The sequence below is a fragment of the Cavia porcellus genome, unplaced genomic scaffold, assembly GCF_034190915.1.
Source record: "Cavia porcellus strain 051 isolate PalLab524CR breed Dunkin Hartley unplaced genomic scaffold, mCavPor4.1 scaffold_5, whole genome shotgun sequence".
Classification (NCBI taxonomy): Eukaryota; Metazoa; Chordata; class Mammalia; order Rodentia; family Caviidae; genus Cavia; species Cavia porcellus.
This window is the reverse complement of record NW_026947488.1, coordinates 85,718,721-85,733,977: the sequence shown is the minus strand read 5'-3', so window position 1 is coordinate 85,733,977 and position 15,257 is coordinate 85,718,721. Positions and strand designations below refer to the sequence as shown.

The following is a 15,257-nucleotide window of genomic DNA, read 5'->3' as shown; positions in this document are numbered from 1 at the left end:
TCTTTCACTTCTTATGTAATTTTTAAAAATATCATTTACCTCATTTTGAAATAATGTAGTATAAACTGCTTTTTGAGTATATTTTTCTAACAAACTTTTGTCTATCTGCATGTTACTCTGTTCTTTTTTTCCTATAATAACCTTGTATGGCATCTAATCTTCTGAATCACTGAATATGTACCAATGATGTTATGAGAATTTAATTTTCTTGGACTTCAGGGAGAAATCTTGCTTCAGATAGCTTTAACAGCCTTGATTGTTACCAGTATGGCAGTTTGTTTTCAGAGGTGTCCTATTCCCTGTTCTCTCCCACTTTAATCTGAACCTTTCTTTTTCTTCTCCATTGTCTCTGTCCCACTAAATTTTGAATGCATTTCTAGTCATTCTCAGTGTGAGGTCCCATCCTGGAAGTAAAACTAGTGGGTGGATTTCAAAAGTCCCAGAGATTAAATGACTCAGGTCTGTACAGACCTTGCCTAGAGGTCCTCACAGTTAGCAAGCTTTGCTAACTACTAACTGTGTGACTTTGGACAAATAGCTCTCTCTCTCTCTCTCTCTCTCTCTCTCTCTCTCTCTCTGTGTGTGTCCCTTTCTTCATTTATTAAATGCAATAATGAGCAGGAAAATACGAACAATGGGATAGAATAATGAATTTTTATCTCAAGTGCTTGAAAATCTGCTTGACACTGTCAGTGTACGTTGTGTGTGTGTGTGTGTGTGTGTGTGTGTGTGTGAGAGAGAGAGAGAGAGAGACAGAGAGAGAGAGAGAGAGAGAGAGAGAGAGAGAGAGAGAGAGACACACAGTATGTGTGTGTTTTACTGGGATTGAACCCAGGAAGTGCAGAGCTACATCCCTTGCTCTTTTTGTTTTTTCCTTTTGAGCCAGGATCTCACTAAATTGCTCAATGTGACCTTGAACTTTCTATTCTCCGGCCTCAGCCTCCTACATCACTGGGATTATGGGTTTGCGTTATCATATCAGGCTAAATCAGTACTTTTAGACTATTTTAAAATATCCATCTTCCCCTTATTTATGAACTCAGCTTGAAGTTGTATGTGCTTTTGGGTTAGCTGATAACAATATTTTTTCTCTCATAGTGCCATAGGAGCTTTCGCCTGTGCTAACTATAGTTAAAGTTTTAATTTATCCTAAAAACGTATTTCACACTATCTTGGCTTTTAATAAAAGATTCAAGAGAAGGAAAGTTGTTCCATGTCATTCTAAGAACACAAATGCTCTTTGCTTCCTGTATTGAGTTAGGAAAGGATATTTCTCAATATAAACTTTATTTTTCCCTGTCCTTTGGCTCTCTACAGTGAGGCAAGTAAAAGAAACAAACAAAAAGATCAGAGTCTGGAATTCAGGTTGCTAAAAAGTGTTTCTCTATATATGGTAGAATTTATCTGGGAAAATATGACTTCAAAAAGGGAGTAGGGGAAATTCATGACAACTGAAAATAGTATATAGCCATGAACATGGTTCTAACACTAACTAGACCATAACTCATTCTCCCTCTTTCTCTTTCTTTCTCTTTTTCTCTTTCTCTTTCTCTTTCTATTTCTCTCTCTCTCTCTCTCTCTCTCTCTCTCTCTCTCTCTCTCTCTCATTCTGCAAAGAGAATTACTGGGAAAGTGTTGAAATTTAAACAATATACATATATAATAATTTTATGTCAACTTCTCTGATGTCGATAAGCACACTACGATTATAAAAAATAATAAAATAGAACCGTGTGGAGTAAAGAAACATCATGCCTGCAGTTTACTCTCACAGTTAAGAGAGAAGCTGTGAAAACCAACATGATAAAATGTTTTAACATCTGGTAATCTTGCTGAAGGGGATATGGGAACTCTTTATACTATACTGTTCTCTGACAACTTTGTATTCTCTTACAACTCTGAAGTTGCTTCAAAACTAGAAATGGTTTGTGGCATTGGGAGAAAGACAGTAAGATCAGTGCCCTTTGCATCTCTGGCAGCAATTATGGATCTATGAATGCTGCATGTGGAATGTAAAAACTTACCAGTTTAAAAGAAAAGCTGGAGTTTCCACTAGGGTCTCACTTATTCAGCTAGGAAGGCTAATACAAAATACCTATCTGAAGACATATATTTTGATAGGTGAACTGATGTTTAATAAACTGTTTGATAAACTGCTGTCTATATTAGTGGAATCAATGATAGTCTTGTGAGCTAGTAATACAAGCATGACCACTAAACATAATAGGCACGATCAGACTGACAGAGATGAAACTGGTTTATTATGCTCAGTTAACAGGGGGCAACAATCATGTTTGTACACTGTAGATGGGATTTGGTTTGGTAGAAAGTAATATAATCTTTTTGAGCAGCAAGCAGTGTATCACATTTTTGTATGTTCATAACTTTTGACTCAGCAATTTCACTTTTAGACATTTACCTTAGGGAAACAGTGGGGCATGTACACAAACATGTATATTCAAGTATTCTTACTCTTTGTTGTTTTCTTGTTGTTGTTGTTGTTGTTGTTTGTCTTTTTCGTTTTTATCGGTACAAGGGATCGAACTCACGACTGCCTGCTTGCAAGGCAGGTGTTTATGCCGCTGAGCCAAATCCCCAGCCCCTCTTTGTCACAACAAGAATCGAAGGCAATGTATTTCCATCAGTAGGAGATTGATTAAATGATTTAAGCCTACAAAAGAATAGTCTTCAGTCATTGAAAAGTATAAGAATTAATAAGGAATGACATTTCTAATGTGTTAAATGAAAAGGCAGGTTACAGAAGGATACATATTATGATTTTATTTACATTTATAGTACTTATTTACATTTAATAGAAGTTATTATATAGACTTTTTAAAGATTGAAGGAATGTATCTCAAAAAATTATGAGCCAATGGCCACATACACAAAAAACAAAATACCTAGGAATAACCTAAGGCTATGAAAGACCTCCACAATGAAATTTATAGTGAAAAAAGAAATTGAATAAGACACCAAAAGATGGAAGGACTTCCCATGTTCATGAATGGGGAGAATCAACATTGCTAAAATGGCCATATTATCCAACGTGATCTATAGGTTCAATAGTGTCCCCATTAAAATACCAATGACACTCTTCATAGCACAAAACATCCCCTAAAATTCATATAAAACACAACGACCCAGAATAACCAAAGCAATTCTGAGGAAAATGAGCAATGCTGGAGTCACTACAATATAAGATTTCAAAACATACTATCCGGAGCCATAGTAACAAAAACAGGATGGTACTGGCATAAAAATGAACCAATAAAACAAAATGGAGGACCCAGAAATATTATTTCATGCATCTTCAGCCTAATGACTCCTCAAAAATGTGCCAAAAATATACTTTGGAGAAAGGACAGCCTCTTCAACAAATGGTGTTGGGAAAATTGGATATCCATATGTAGAAGATTTAAGATAGACCTCTACCTCTTATCCTATATAAAAATAAACTCAAAATGGATCAAAGAACTTAATGTAAGACAGAAAACTCTGAAATTACTAGAGAGGAAAACATAAGGGAAATGCTTCACAATATTGGTACAATAATTTTATGGATAGTATTCTAATAAATCAAGGAACAAAAGCAAGAATTGACAAATGGGATTTTATCAAATTAAAAAAAATTATTGCACAGCTAAGAAAGAAATCAACATGGAGAATAAAACCTACAAGGTGCAATAAAAACCATATGGAGGTTCCTTTGATACTAATAATAGAATTACCATCTCATCTAGCTTTACTGGTCCTGGGTATATAATCTGAAGGATGTGAAGTCAGCACACAAAAAAGACACTTATGTAACCATGTGTTACAATCAGAGTTTACAAGGGAAAAGATTTAATACAGGACACATAATTTATAGGATTATTTTATAATATTCATCCAAAGAGTCAAATGCAAAAGAGTGAGGAAAATCTGTCCACACAGTAGACCCACAGAATCCATCTGAGGGCCTGGATCCCATGGCAATGTCTTCTACGAGTCCAGCTGGAGGCCTGGAGCCCATGACAATGTCTCATGCAAACCTGTATCAAGGATCTGTGCTGGGAAAGCCCAAAGGTCAGTAGTGGAAGTCAGAAAGTCTGTGCAAGTGGGATGAAGGGGCTAAGTCAGCAGCCTGAAGAATCTGCTCTGGAGCCAGGAAGTGATGCTCAAAGTAAGGACCAGTGGACTCCCAAAGAGAACCACAGCCATTCTCAGCAACAGTGAGGACCCGAGTTCCTCTAAGATGGGAAGAGCTGAGCTCATATCAGGAAAGCCAGTATGACAAGCTTCTTAGGAGAATCAACAGCACATTATGTTCCTCTGCAGTTTTGCTTTTATACTGTTGGTAACAGTCCTCAAGTGGCCTTCCACACCCAGAACCACACTGACTCAGTTCAGTGTGTGTTACAAGTTGACCATTAGTTAATCCACATCATGTATTATGGTTTATATCTAAAATGTCCCCCAGGGGCTGGGGACTTAGCTCAGCGGCATAAGCACCTGCCTTGCAAGCAGGCGGTCGTGAGTTCGATCCCCGGTACCAATAAAAAAGAAAAAAAATTAAAATGTCTCCCAAATTCTTATGTGCTAATATGTGGGGCTTTGGGGAGGTGACTGGGTCATGGGTTTACAGTTGGGTGTGATGTTGAAAGGTGAACCTTGGTGGGAAGAGGTAGGTCACTCTGGGTATGCCTTGGAAGGGTGTATATTTCTTTTCCCTTGAACCCCCTCTGCTTCTCACTTCCATGTCATGAACTGTTTCTCCTCTGCCAGATCCCTCTGCCATGCTATCCTGCTTTGGATATCCAAGAATAAAATCAACCTAGGAGTCCATCAACAGGTGAATGGCTAAAGAAAACATGGTATATATATATATATATATATATATATATATATATATATATAAAATGGTATAACAAATAATGAAAACATGACATTTTTTAGGAAAATGAATAGAACTGGAGGTCACTAAGCTAATCAAAATAAGGCAGACACAGAAAGACAAGTGTTACATGCTTTCATGTGGAAAATAAAAAAATAAAACAAAACACCTAGCAGTTGAAGAGGAATTTCAATGGGGACCAGGGATGGACAAGCCTAGATAGAAGCAGAGAGAGTAGATGGAGAGTGGATATGATCAACACACAATATATGCATGAATATAAATGTCACCGTGAAATCCATTAATTTTTACAATTAATATGTTAATAAAAATGATAAAATGTTACAATACAGCAAAATGTGTGACACTCCCAACAGTATCAAGTTATAATTACAGCACTGTAACCTAGAGCACACCCTCTGGGAAGCCATTGTAGCATGAAAACAGCTACAGGCCATATGTTACATAATGAATAAAAATGGTTGCATCCCTGTAAAACTTTACTTTTAAAACTTAAAAAGAAACTTGAATAGTAAATTAGAAGAATATATGCTACACAATACGGTAACCTCATAATTTGCAAGGACCAATGCAAAATGAAAATGTGGAGTCCCTTGTTTAAAAACTAAGAATTTCAGCTGTATGTGGTGGCACACACCTGTAATTCCAGCACTCTGAACGACTAAGGCAGGAAGGTTGCAACTTTGAGTTTGGCCTGGGTAACTTAGCAAGACCCTGTCTCAAAATAAAAAGTGAAATAAAATGGGCTAGGGATGTAGCTCGGCACAAAGGATTTGGGTTCAATCCCCAGAACCATTAAAAATAAGTAAATACATAAATAGTAAAATTTTCAAGATTGTGATCATGAACATTAAGCTAAACATGCAGTGTGTTTGACTTTATGGGTTATGTACTATAAAACTAGCTCTGGCTACACACACATACACATGCACTACACTATATTATACATGGCACTATAAAGTTTATGCTTAAGAAATTCACCATACTAAATGGTAGAATGGCCAGGTAGGTGGACATAGTCATGTACTCTCTTTCCCTCACTTTCCTTTCTGACATTTTAAGTATTGTAAAAAGGGCAATTCAAAGTGTGTGCAAATTGCTCTTAAAAAGAGCTAGCATATTAAGGGTGCTGAAATTAGCCATTTGTATCCTTTGGATCACTTCATGTGCCACAAGAGAATCTCCAAAAGGACTGACAGAAATCTATGCAGGAGACACAGACACGTAAGTCTTAAAAGATATGTCCATGGCACATTTCAGCTAGTACTTTTTAAAAGAGTTTCACATCCTAATAACTACTGGGACAGGTAAATGTAGGGTAAATTTTTCCTCTTTTTATGTGGAAAGTATAATTATAAGAAAATATGAAAACAACTTAGAAATTAAATAGGTCTTCTAGGTTATGTAGGTATTGATTTTTTTCATTGCTCTAAATGATTCTATGGTCTCCAGAAATTAAAGAAATAGTAACTTTGCTAGTCATTTGTTGATGTGAGCTGCCTATGAGTTAAATGCGTCCTCTGATGCTTCTATTTATAAGTAGAACTAAAAACCTGGGAAGTCTAATTTGGGATCAGTACAGTAGTTTATGTTCTGCCATGTAGAACATCAAGGTTTAATTAGCCAGATCTTAAGGTTGTAGCCAAACAGTACAAGATATGTTAATATCAGCTGGTCTCCAAATAAGATGGTCTAACACCTTGCAGGCTCTTATCCTCATTAGTTCATGTGATTAGCAGCCTTTCATCCTAACGAGAGTGTTAGAATAAGCACATAGGTAGAAGGACAAAGGCTTTCCAGCATTTAAACACTGTGATGAAGTGAGAAAAACATTAAAAATTTTGTTGGTAAAGATTTTTCTGAAGTCCGTTATAAGATAACCAGTGACAACAAAGTCTACATGGCAACCAGGAGCTATACCTTTGACTCTGTAGTAATATGGAGAATCCATTAAACTTCTATTTGAGAAGTTCTCCAAGAGACTTCAGGGTTTTGTATAACACTGTGGCACACTATAAATAGAAAGCTGGTAAAGTCTCTAAAGTCTTTCAAGACTAATTTATGTGCCTTAAATGTTCAGCCTGATACTATGTTTTAATTCAGTTCAAGAATTATGTGTATACATGGTACCATATGTCATATATAATCTATGTTCAGTAATAGAAAATAAAAGCTAATAAATGCATCCTACTTAATGTGATTATCCAAGAGTCATCTGTTTCATGGCATCAGTCTGTCTTCATTAATGTTATTAAAGCCATTCATATTCATGAGAATTTTCACCAGTCTGATTAGCACTACTATTCTCAAATTTAAAAACAGAACCTATAATCCAGATGTAAGATGTTATTGAAGGTAGGAATCTATTATTTTTACAAATGTGAAAAACAATTTTTAAAATTCTAGTTAATGCATTTACCCTTCAGAATCTCTACAGATTCTTTACCTTAAGTATTACAATGACTTTTTCTATTGAATGATTTATTTTACATACAAGCACTTTAACAAGAAGTACTAATGCTTTTAATAATTACTCGAATGGACCATGACTTAAGATATTTTGAGGTTGGAAAAACCACTTGCTGGGGATATTGAACTGAGAGTTCAAGCACAAAAATAGGCCAGTGAACTAGATAGTATTTATGCCCACAATTCTGAGACATCATGAATATGAAACAAGTCTTACAGATTTTAACATGGAGGGCAGAGGATGGTAGCACTGACGGTGGAGAAGAGACAAATTCAAGAGATGCTACAAAGAACTCTTCTTAGTGCAATTTGGCACTGAACATGGGATTCAAGAGAGAAGGATGAAGAATGAAAGATATCTAATGTTTTCAGATGAGAAAACTGAGTAGTATGATCAACAGAAGTGACAAAGGATTTAGAATTAATAGGGTCCCCCTAACCATCATTGGTTTGATTGTGGAAAAAATCTCCCTGAACAGAGCAACTAAAAATAACGATGCTAAGTCTGCAATTCTGTTTTGCTTCTTGCTATCAGACACAGTTGTAAGAGGTCACTGCATATATGGCAGGAAACCCCAGTCCTGACTGGACCTGTGGGAGCAAGGGCCTGAGAAAGAGATTAGTAGAAGTAAACTAATATACTTGGCAAAGGCACATGAATTCAGAAACAGAGGAATAATACTGACTAGAGATACATTCTGCATATTTGGTAATTGACTAAAAAATAGGTCTGACCCTTCAATGGGCTAGAAAGGAATGCCATGGCAGAGTTTATGAGATCTATAACAGTAAAAAATTCAAAATAGAGTTAATAAACCCAAAGGACCCAGTCGTTATGAAGAAAGCGATACAGAAAATGGTACCTAAGAAAACTGAACAGAAAAACTAAACAGAGACAGACCTAGGAAATATTGATAAATCTATTCAAAAATATAGAACTGAGTATTACTGGCTTGAAGATTCTGTCCTTAAAACACTATTTGTTACATTTTCGAGTAAGAGATACATAATTATGATTTACATATACATTACTGTTCCATGACATATAATCTATTAGTGAGATGCCTAATTACCCCTTTGTGCTTACTTTAAGGCTGAGCCTACTTTATAATGATCTCTATTAGGCCAGATCTTGTAGTTCTCAAACGATGTTCCAGGAAGACTATGAGTGTCATGGGAGCTCTTGCTAGAAATTCGAATCTTCAGAGGCTATTTATTCAAGATCTACTAAAACAGAAGTCTTGGTGATAGAGTGCACCAACCTGAGATATAAGCTTCCCAGGTGACTCAGATGAACTCTGAGGCTTGAGAACTAGTCTTATGACATTCTAGAACTAGACTTCTTTAGAGTTCGAGGTGAGATATGTGTGATTGGCCAGAGAGACACACAGATCAACTAGAAATGTGTGTTTTGCAGCAGGTAGGCTCCAGCGCTTTCTAGTTGTGTAGGGTCTTGAGAAAGTTACTTAGCCTTACTGAACTTCAGTTTTGTCATACAGAAAATAGAATACTTACTTTAAAAGGTTACTATTAATACTGCTCTATGGTAATTAGGGCTGGCTCTAGTGTTGAGTCCAGCTCAAATGCCAGTTTTACCACTTACTGTATGAACTTGAGCAAATTAATACACCTCTCTGTGCTTCAATTTTCTCATTTGTAAAGTGAATATATTTTCCTCATTGATTGTTGAGGATTCGATGAGTATAAATTGGTTAGGACTGCCTACCACATAAGTGCTCAATAACCCTCATTTATTTATAATAGTGGAAACACAATTAATAGTAATACTACTAAAATACTTCATGTAAATACATATAGACCTAAAATACAGCCGTACTTAATATTTAGTAATAATTACCATTACTGTTACTACATATTCATAGGTATCCTTGATATATTCAGATATTATTTACATTCTAATCTCTACTCTCTTCTCTAAATAACCTTTATGGATTATATCAATATTAACTGCCTTGCTAATGATACTATAAGCTTAATAATTACATCATACTATACTGTGGTTAATGTGGGATGCCACCATTGGGACACACTAGGAGGAGATGGAACCTCCTTGTGCCTTTTTCTCAATTCCTGTGAATCTGTAATTTTTAAAAATAAAAAATATAAGGGCCGGGGATTTAGCTCAGCAGCTCAAGTGCTTATCTGGTAAGCGTGAGGTCATGAGTTCAATCCCCAGTACCAATAAATAAATTAATTAATAATAGAAAAATACTGATAAACGAGGCATTGTGGCATGTCTTCAATCTATCTACTTGGGAGACTGAGGCAGAAAGATTGCAAGTTTGGAGACAGTACAGGCAACTTAGCAAGACCTTGTCTTAAAATAAAATTTCAAAAGAGCTGGGGACGTGCTCTAGTAGTACAGTGCTTACCTAGCATGTGTAAAACCCTAAATTCAATCTCAGTACCACACGCGTGCGTGCGCGCGCACACACACACACACACACACACGCACAAAAAACAACAACAAAAATGGGTAAGGAGCTTGTCTGAAGTGAGAAGTACTAGGGTGGCAGTTGTTCTCATAATTCTAATTTTCTCCAATTTTTTAAAAAGACCACTAAGCTGGGGCTGGGGATTTAGCTCAGCGGCATAAGTACCTGACTTGCAAGCAAGCAGTTGTGAGTTCGATCCCCGGTACCGATAAAAATGAAAAAGACAAAAAAAAAAAAAAAAAAAAAAAAAAAAAAAAAAGACCACTAAGCTAAAGAAAAACTAGGTGATTCTTCTCTCTAAATGAAATTAACATCAATTTCACTTATCATCATTTATCGTTCCAGCTTACCTTCTTTAGTTAATATAAAGAAGTCAGTTTCTGCACACTCCCCAAATTATAAGTCAGAAAAGTCTGGTAATGAAAAGAAATAAATGAAGTTCCCCAGTTGCCGGCCAATTTTATTTTCTAGAGAAAATATATTACTGTTAGCCCACTTGAGGCATAGTAACTTCTAAGGAAAATAGGTTTATTTAGCCCATAGTTTTGTAGGCTGCAAGTCCAAACAGCATAGCAATAGCTCAAGTGAGCTCTACCCCTTCCATCACTTTATGGCAGATGGATTAATACACCTGAGGGAAAGATCACCAAGTGAGACAGCCAAATGTTGGGGAGAGGCTAGGTTTGCTCTTTTTAGACCAGTTCTCTCTTGGGAATTAACTCAGGCTCCCATGAGAACTACCTTAATTCCTTCTGAGGGCCCTAAAACCAAATCAATTCCTACTATGACCCACCTTTTACAGATCCCACAATCTCTCAATATCACCACTCTGGGGACCCAACTACCAATACATAAACACTTAGGGGGCAAACTATATTCCAAAGGTTCAATTTTCTCGGTCAAAAGGAACCAGCCCAACTATAACAAACACAAATTATATTTTAGTAAGATTTAGCTACAAAATTTCTTTTTCAGCCTGTACACTTTGCTGAAATCACACACAATCCAAGGTATTCGTAAAACCAGAGAACAGAAGATTTATACATATAAATAAGAGGGATTCCACAATTTTCAATTTGATATACATATAAAAATAATTCAAACTCTTTAACCAAAATAATTAACAATTATTTCTCTATTTGAGAGTTTACCAACCCAAACTCTAAGTATTGGTTTATAAATTCCCTCACAAACCTGCTACAAAATAGAAAAATTTTATTTATATGACTCTAAGAGAGTGATTCATTAAATGTAATTATCTCCATACTATTTTCCCTAAGCCAAAAATAGTATCAGGATAGGAAGTTATCTAACATAGAATAAATAGCCTATTAAAAATAGGTCTCATAAGTAGGTTTTCTAGTGTTTGGTTAAAACTATGTATTTCGTTAGTGTTTCTTACAGACTGTGTCCCCCAAAATTCATTCTGAAATCCTGTTCCCTAATGTAATAATATTAAGAAATGAAGGATTCAGAAGGTATTTTTTAAGGTAGAGACAAGAGAGCTTTTTCTCTCTGGTTGCTTTCTGTCACACTAAAATACAAAGACAGCTTTTTGCAAATTGGGAAGCTAGCTCTAGGCCCTCACATGATACAAAGTCTGCTAGCTGCTTGATATTGGACTTCATATCCTATAAAACTGAGATAAAATGCTACCCAGTATACAGTAATTTGCTATATCAGTCCAAACTATTGTCAAAATATTATTGATTCTGCATTTTACTATTTCCTCAGTGAGGCAAACTAAATTTCTAAAATCTTGCCTTTCATGGTGGTATACATCTGTATTACCAGTACTTGCGAGGCTAAGGGCGGAGGAATTCCTTGAGGAATACACCCTGCACTGTACAGTGAGACTGTCACTCAAAAAACAAAACAAAAATCAAACCTCCTAACAAGAGATAATTCTACTGTAGAGTTGCATTTAGAGCTATTACCGATTTTCTTAAAAAACTTCTTTATCCCTTTGATAAACTATGTATCTTCTGTCTTAGAACTGTAAGTACAGACATAAAACATGTAAACTTGTTGACAAATGAACAGTGAAAATTTCAATTGGATTTAGACCAGCAAACAAGACTACCTATAAATTATAATTAAGGATAATTGTCTTCACTCTACTTTTAAACATGTGGAAGGCTCTGCCTTGAAACATGCTTGATGTGTTCCTTACATTTTAACCCTAGAATGAGCATGACATCAAATCAAGTGTTCTAAGATGAAATTCAGTGTAAATTAAAAGCAGTGACAACCCAATCTACACATTTTTATAAAGAAGTGTTGATTTATTTTGCAATTTCAGGGACATACACTTGAAAAAGCTTAAATTCAGTTCTTGTGTTTGACAAATAAGAGTACACACTATGTGGGAAGTACTACTGGGTGCTAAGTATTCAGTAGACAACAAAGCAAATATTGACCGTACTTGACTTCAGAGAGCTTACTATCTACAAAGGAAAGCAGACTTCAGACATTAAACAGAACCACAAGCTGTGGTTATTGCCTATTTGTACTGCATCTCTCTCATTTGGTGTGTTGATCAAACCCAATCTAATTTTCTTTAGAGAGAATTTCAGGCTGTTTAATCATCAAATAAAATTAGTTGTGAGTGACAAGAAGACATACAACAGCAAACAATTCTAAAACTTCATCATGAAAAGAATTATTACATTAGGGCTGGGGATTTAGCTCAGCGGCATAAGCGCCTGCCTTGAGAGCCGGTAGTCGTGGGTTCGATCTCTGGTACCAATAAAAAGGAAAAAGACACACACACACACACACACACACACACACACACACACAAAAGAATTACTACATTTATTTCTAGAAGTACAGAATATTCTTCTATACATGCATGCTGACAGGATAACTTCCAGTCATACAGTAAGAATTCACTAGTCAATTTTTTTTCTTGAACCCTGTTTAAGACCACGTCCATGATAGTGGAAAACACATATTCCCACCTTTACAACATAAGGGTCTCATTCTAAACTTGCATGCAAATACAATGTTAATTTAACTAAACTGGTTTTGGGGGGTGAATACAAATTTATAATGAACTTCATCACTTGTATTTTTTGTTGTTGTTGTTTTGTTTTGTCTTTTTCGGTACCAGGGATCGAACTCACGACTGCCTGCTTGCGAGGCAGGCGCTTATGCCGCTCAGCTAAATCCCCAGACCCCTACATTAAAGATTAACTTGAATGTAAATTGAATGCAAGTCTTAAAATACAAGTGATGGGGCTGGGGATTTAGCTCAGCGGCATAAGCGCCTGCCTCGCAAGCAGGCAGTCGTGAGTTCGATCCCTGGTACTGATAAAAAGGAAAAAGACAAAAAAAAAAAAAAAAAAAAAAAAAATAAATAAATAAATAAATAAAAATCTTTAGTGTAACTTATTTCCAGGTAGTTTGTTTGCTACAGTCCAGTGGAAAGTACTAAAGATCTGCTTAAGCTTTTTTTAAAAGCTTTACTACTCTTAAAATATCTTTAAGTGACTCTGATAGTATTCCAGCCATCTTTACTCCCTCTTCAGAGACAATTCTGCCATTTGTACTGTTTAACTATATTGTTTTTTTAAAAAAATCATTGACTTTAAAAGTATTTCAGAAACGTCTGCACTTTACGCGTTTATTTCTGCACTTGTTCCGCCAGAACAAATGTCCCGAAAGAACCAGAAAAGATTCCAAAGGTGTTTGTAGGATTTCTTCTTCCTACCTCGACTTACAGAAACACATCCAACGCCTCTGTTCTTCCTTCTGATCTGAATTTCTAGTTACTTCGCATAGCACATGAGAGGTGTTAGTATATTTAGTATTAAAACATTTTCTTATATTCTTCTGGAAACAAGTACATTCTTTTATAGCTTGTATTGTTTCTGCCTCTGATAACGATGTTCCTGGTAGAGATGGTATCTCTATAATTCATTTAATTTTTCACAAAAGTATTACAATATTATATTACTGTGTCAGGCGACAAGGTCCCCTCCTTCAGAAGTTGTTAGTACTGTACTTTGTGGCCAAGTAGCTTCTTCAACTTTCTAAGACGAAATTCCTAGGAAGTGGCATCACCGCTGGACCATCAACTCTTCCCAAGCTTCTACCTGTTGCAGGTATTTGGTCTGCGATTAATCCGAGTCTTTCAAAGGGCCCCTTCCTCTTCAGCCGTCGTCCCTCCCGCGTCCCCCCGGCCTGTGGAGCTCCCGCCCGCGCTGACAGTCCCGGCCCCAAGGCCTGGCCCGACGCTGCGCTGGGAGCCGAGCTGGGGTTCCCGCCCCGGCGTGCGGCCGACGCGCGGTTCCACTCTGCAAAGTGAGACGAGAGCTCCAGAATCTTCCCGGAGGAGCGAGCACACGGAGCAGAAAGGAACGTTACTTTAATTCGGCTTCTACCCTGGACCCCTGACGTCTGGAGTCGCACGGACAGCCGCAGCAAATCAACTTGTTCCGGTCCCGTTCTTGGGCCTCTCCTTCTCTTTCCTTGCCTTCGAACCTCAAGTCGACTCCTCTTTCTTTTCCACCCCTAGTCTCCCAAACCACATGGTCCCTCCCCACTCGGCCCTCGCCGCGCTGTGCCCCGCCCCTCCACCTTCCGGGCCCCGACCGGGTCCTGGACCGATTCCGCCCAGCGTCGCTCTCTTCCCCTTTGCGTTTGCTCTTTGCGTCCCCCCCACCCGCGCTCTCCATTGCCCCTTCTGATTGGCTGGGCGCACCGGGGCCTGGTTGGCCAATCGGCAAGCCAGGCTGGCGATGATGGGCGTGGCCGCGGCGCCGGGGCCTTCAGATCGAGGCTGCCTCCCCCTCTCAGCCGGCTGCACATTCCGCCGCCGTTGCCGCCGCCCGGCCCCGCAGTTGTCTTTGCTGGAGCTGCCGTCGCGCTGGGGTTAGGGCGGGGGGGTCGGGCGGGGAGAGGTGGAGAAGGCCGCGGCGGAGGTTGGGGAGAGTAGGAAGGAAGCGGCCGCCTGGTAGGCGCGGCAGCTCAGGCGGCGGCCCGGTTCCTGGGAGTGTCTGTGCGGCGCGGTGGTTGGGGCGGATCCCGCGGGGCCCGGGCTGGGGAAGGAATCACCGGCCCGGCCATGGCGGACAACGAGAAATTGGACAACCAACGGCTCAAGAATTTCAAGAACAAAGGCCGCGACTTGGAGGTAAACTCCGGGGGACCGCGGGCCTCGGGCCGGTCCCCGCCGGGACTGTGAATGTGGGGAGTCGGGCGGGCCGCGGGGGAATGGCGCTGGGGCTGCCGGCCGGTGACGCCTCGGCCGACGCGCCGGGAAGTTTGGTCGGGCCTGCTCCGCCTCCGCCGGGAGCGAGGTGCCGGGCTTGGCAGCCCGGCGCGGCCTAGGCCTGCCCCGCGGAGCCGGCCCGCCGTGAGTGCGAGGGGCGGGATGGCCGGCGCAGCGCGGCGGCCGGCGCTGCCCGCTGCCCACTGCCGGCTGCCGG

The 15,257-nt window shown here is 38.9% G+C and overlaps 1 protein-coding gene across 1 annotated transcript in view; it reads left to right on the top strand.

The window, feature by feature from the left end:
• Nucleotides 1-14,591: 14,591 nt before the first annotated feature.
• The window catches only part of Kpna4 (karyopherin subunit alpha 4), a 64,068-nt gene continuing 63,402 nt past the window's right edge, over nucleotides 14,592-15,257 (top strand). Inside the window, exon 1 of the mRNA XM_063249280.1 lies at nucleotides 14,592-14,962. Within this exon, the coding sequence (XP_063105350.1) occupies nucleotides 14,894-14,962 (69 nt within the window). The 5' untranslated portion in view covers nucleotides 14,592-14,893. The remainder of the gene's footprint in view (nucleotides 14,963-15,257) is intronic.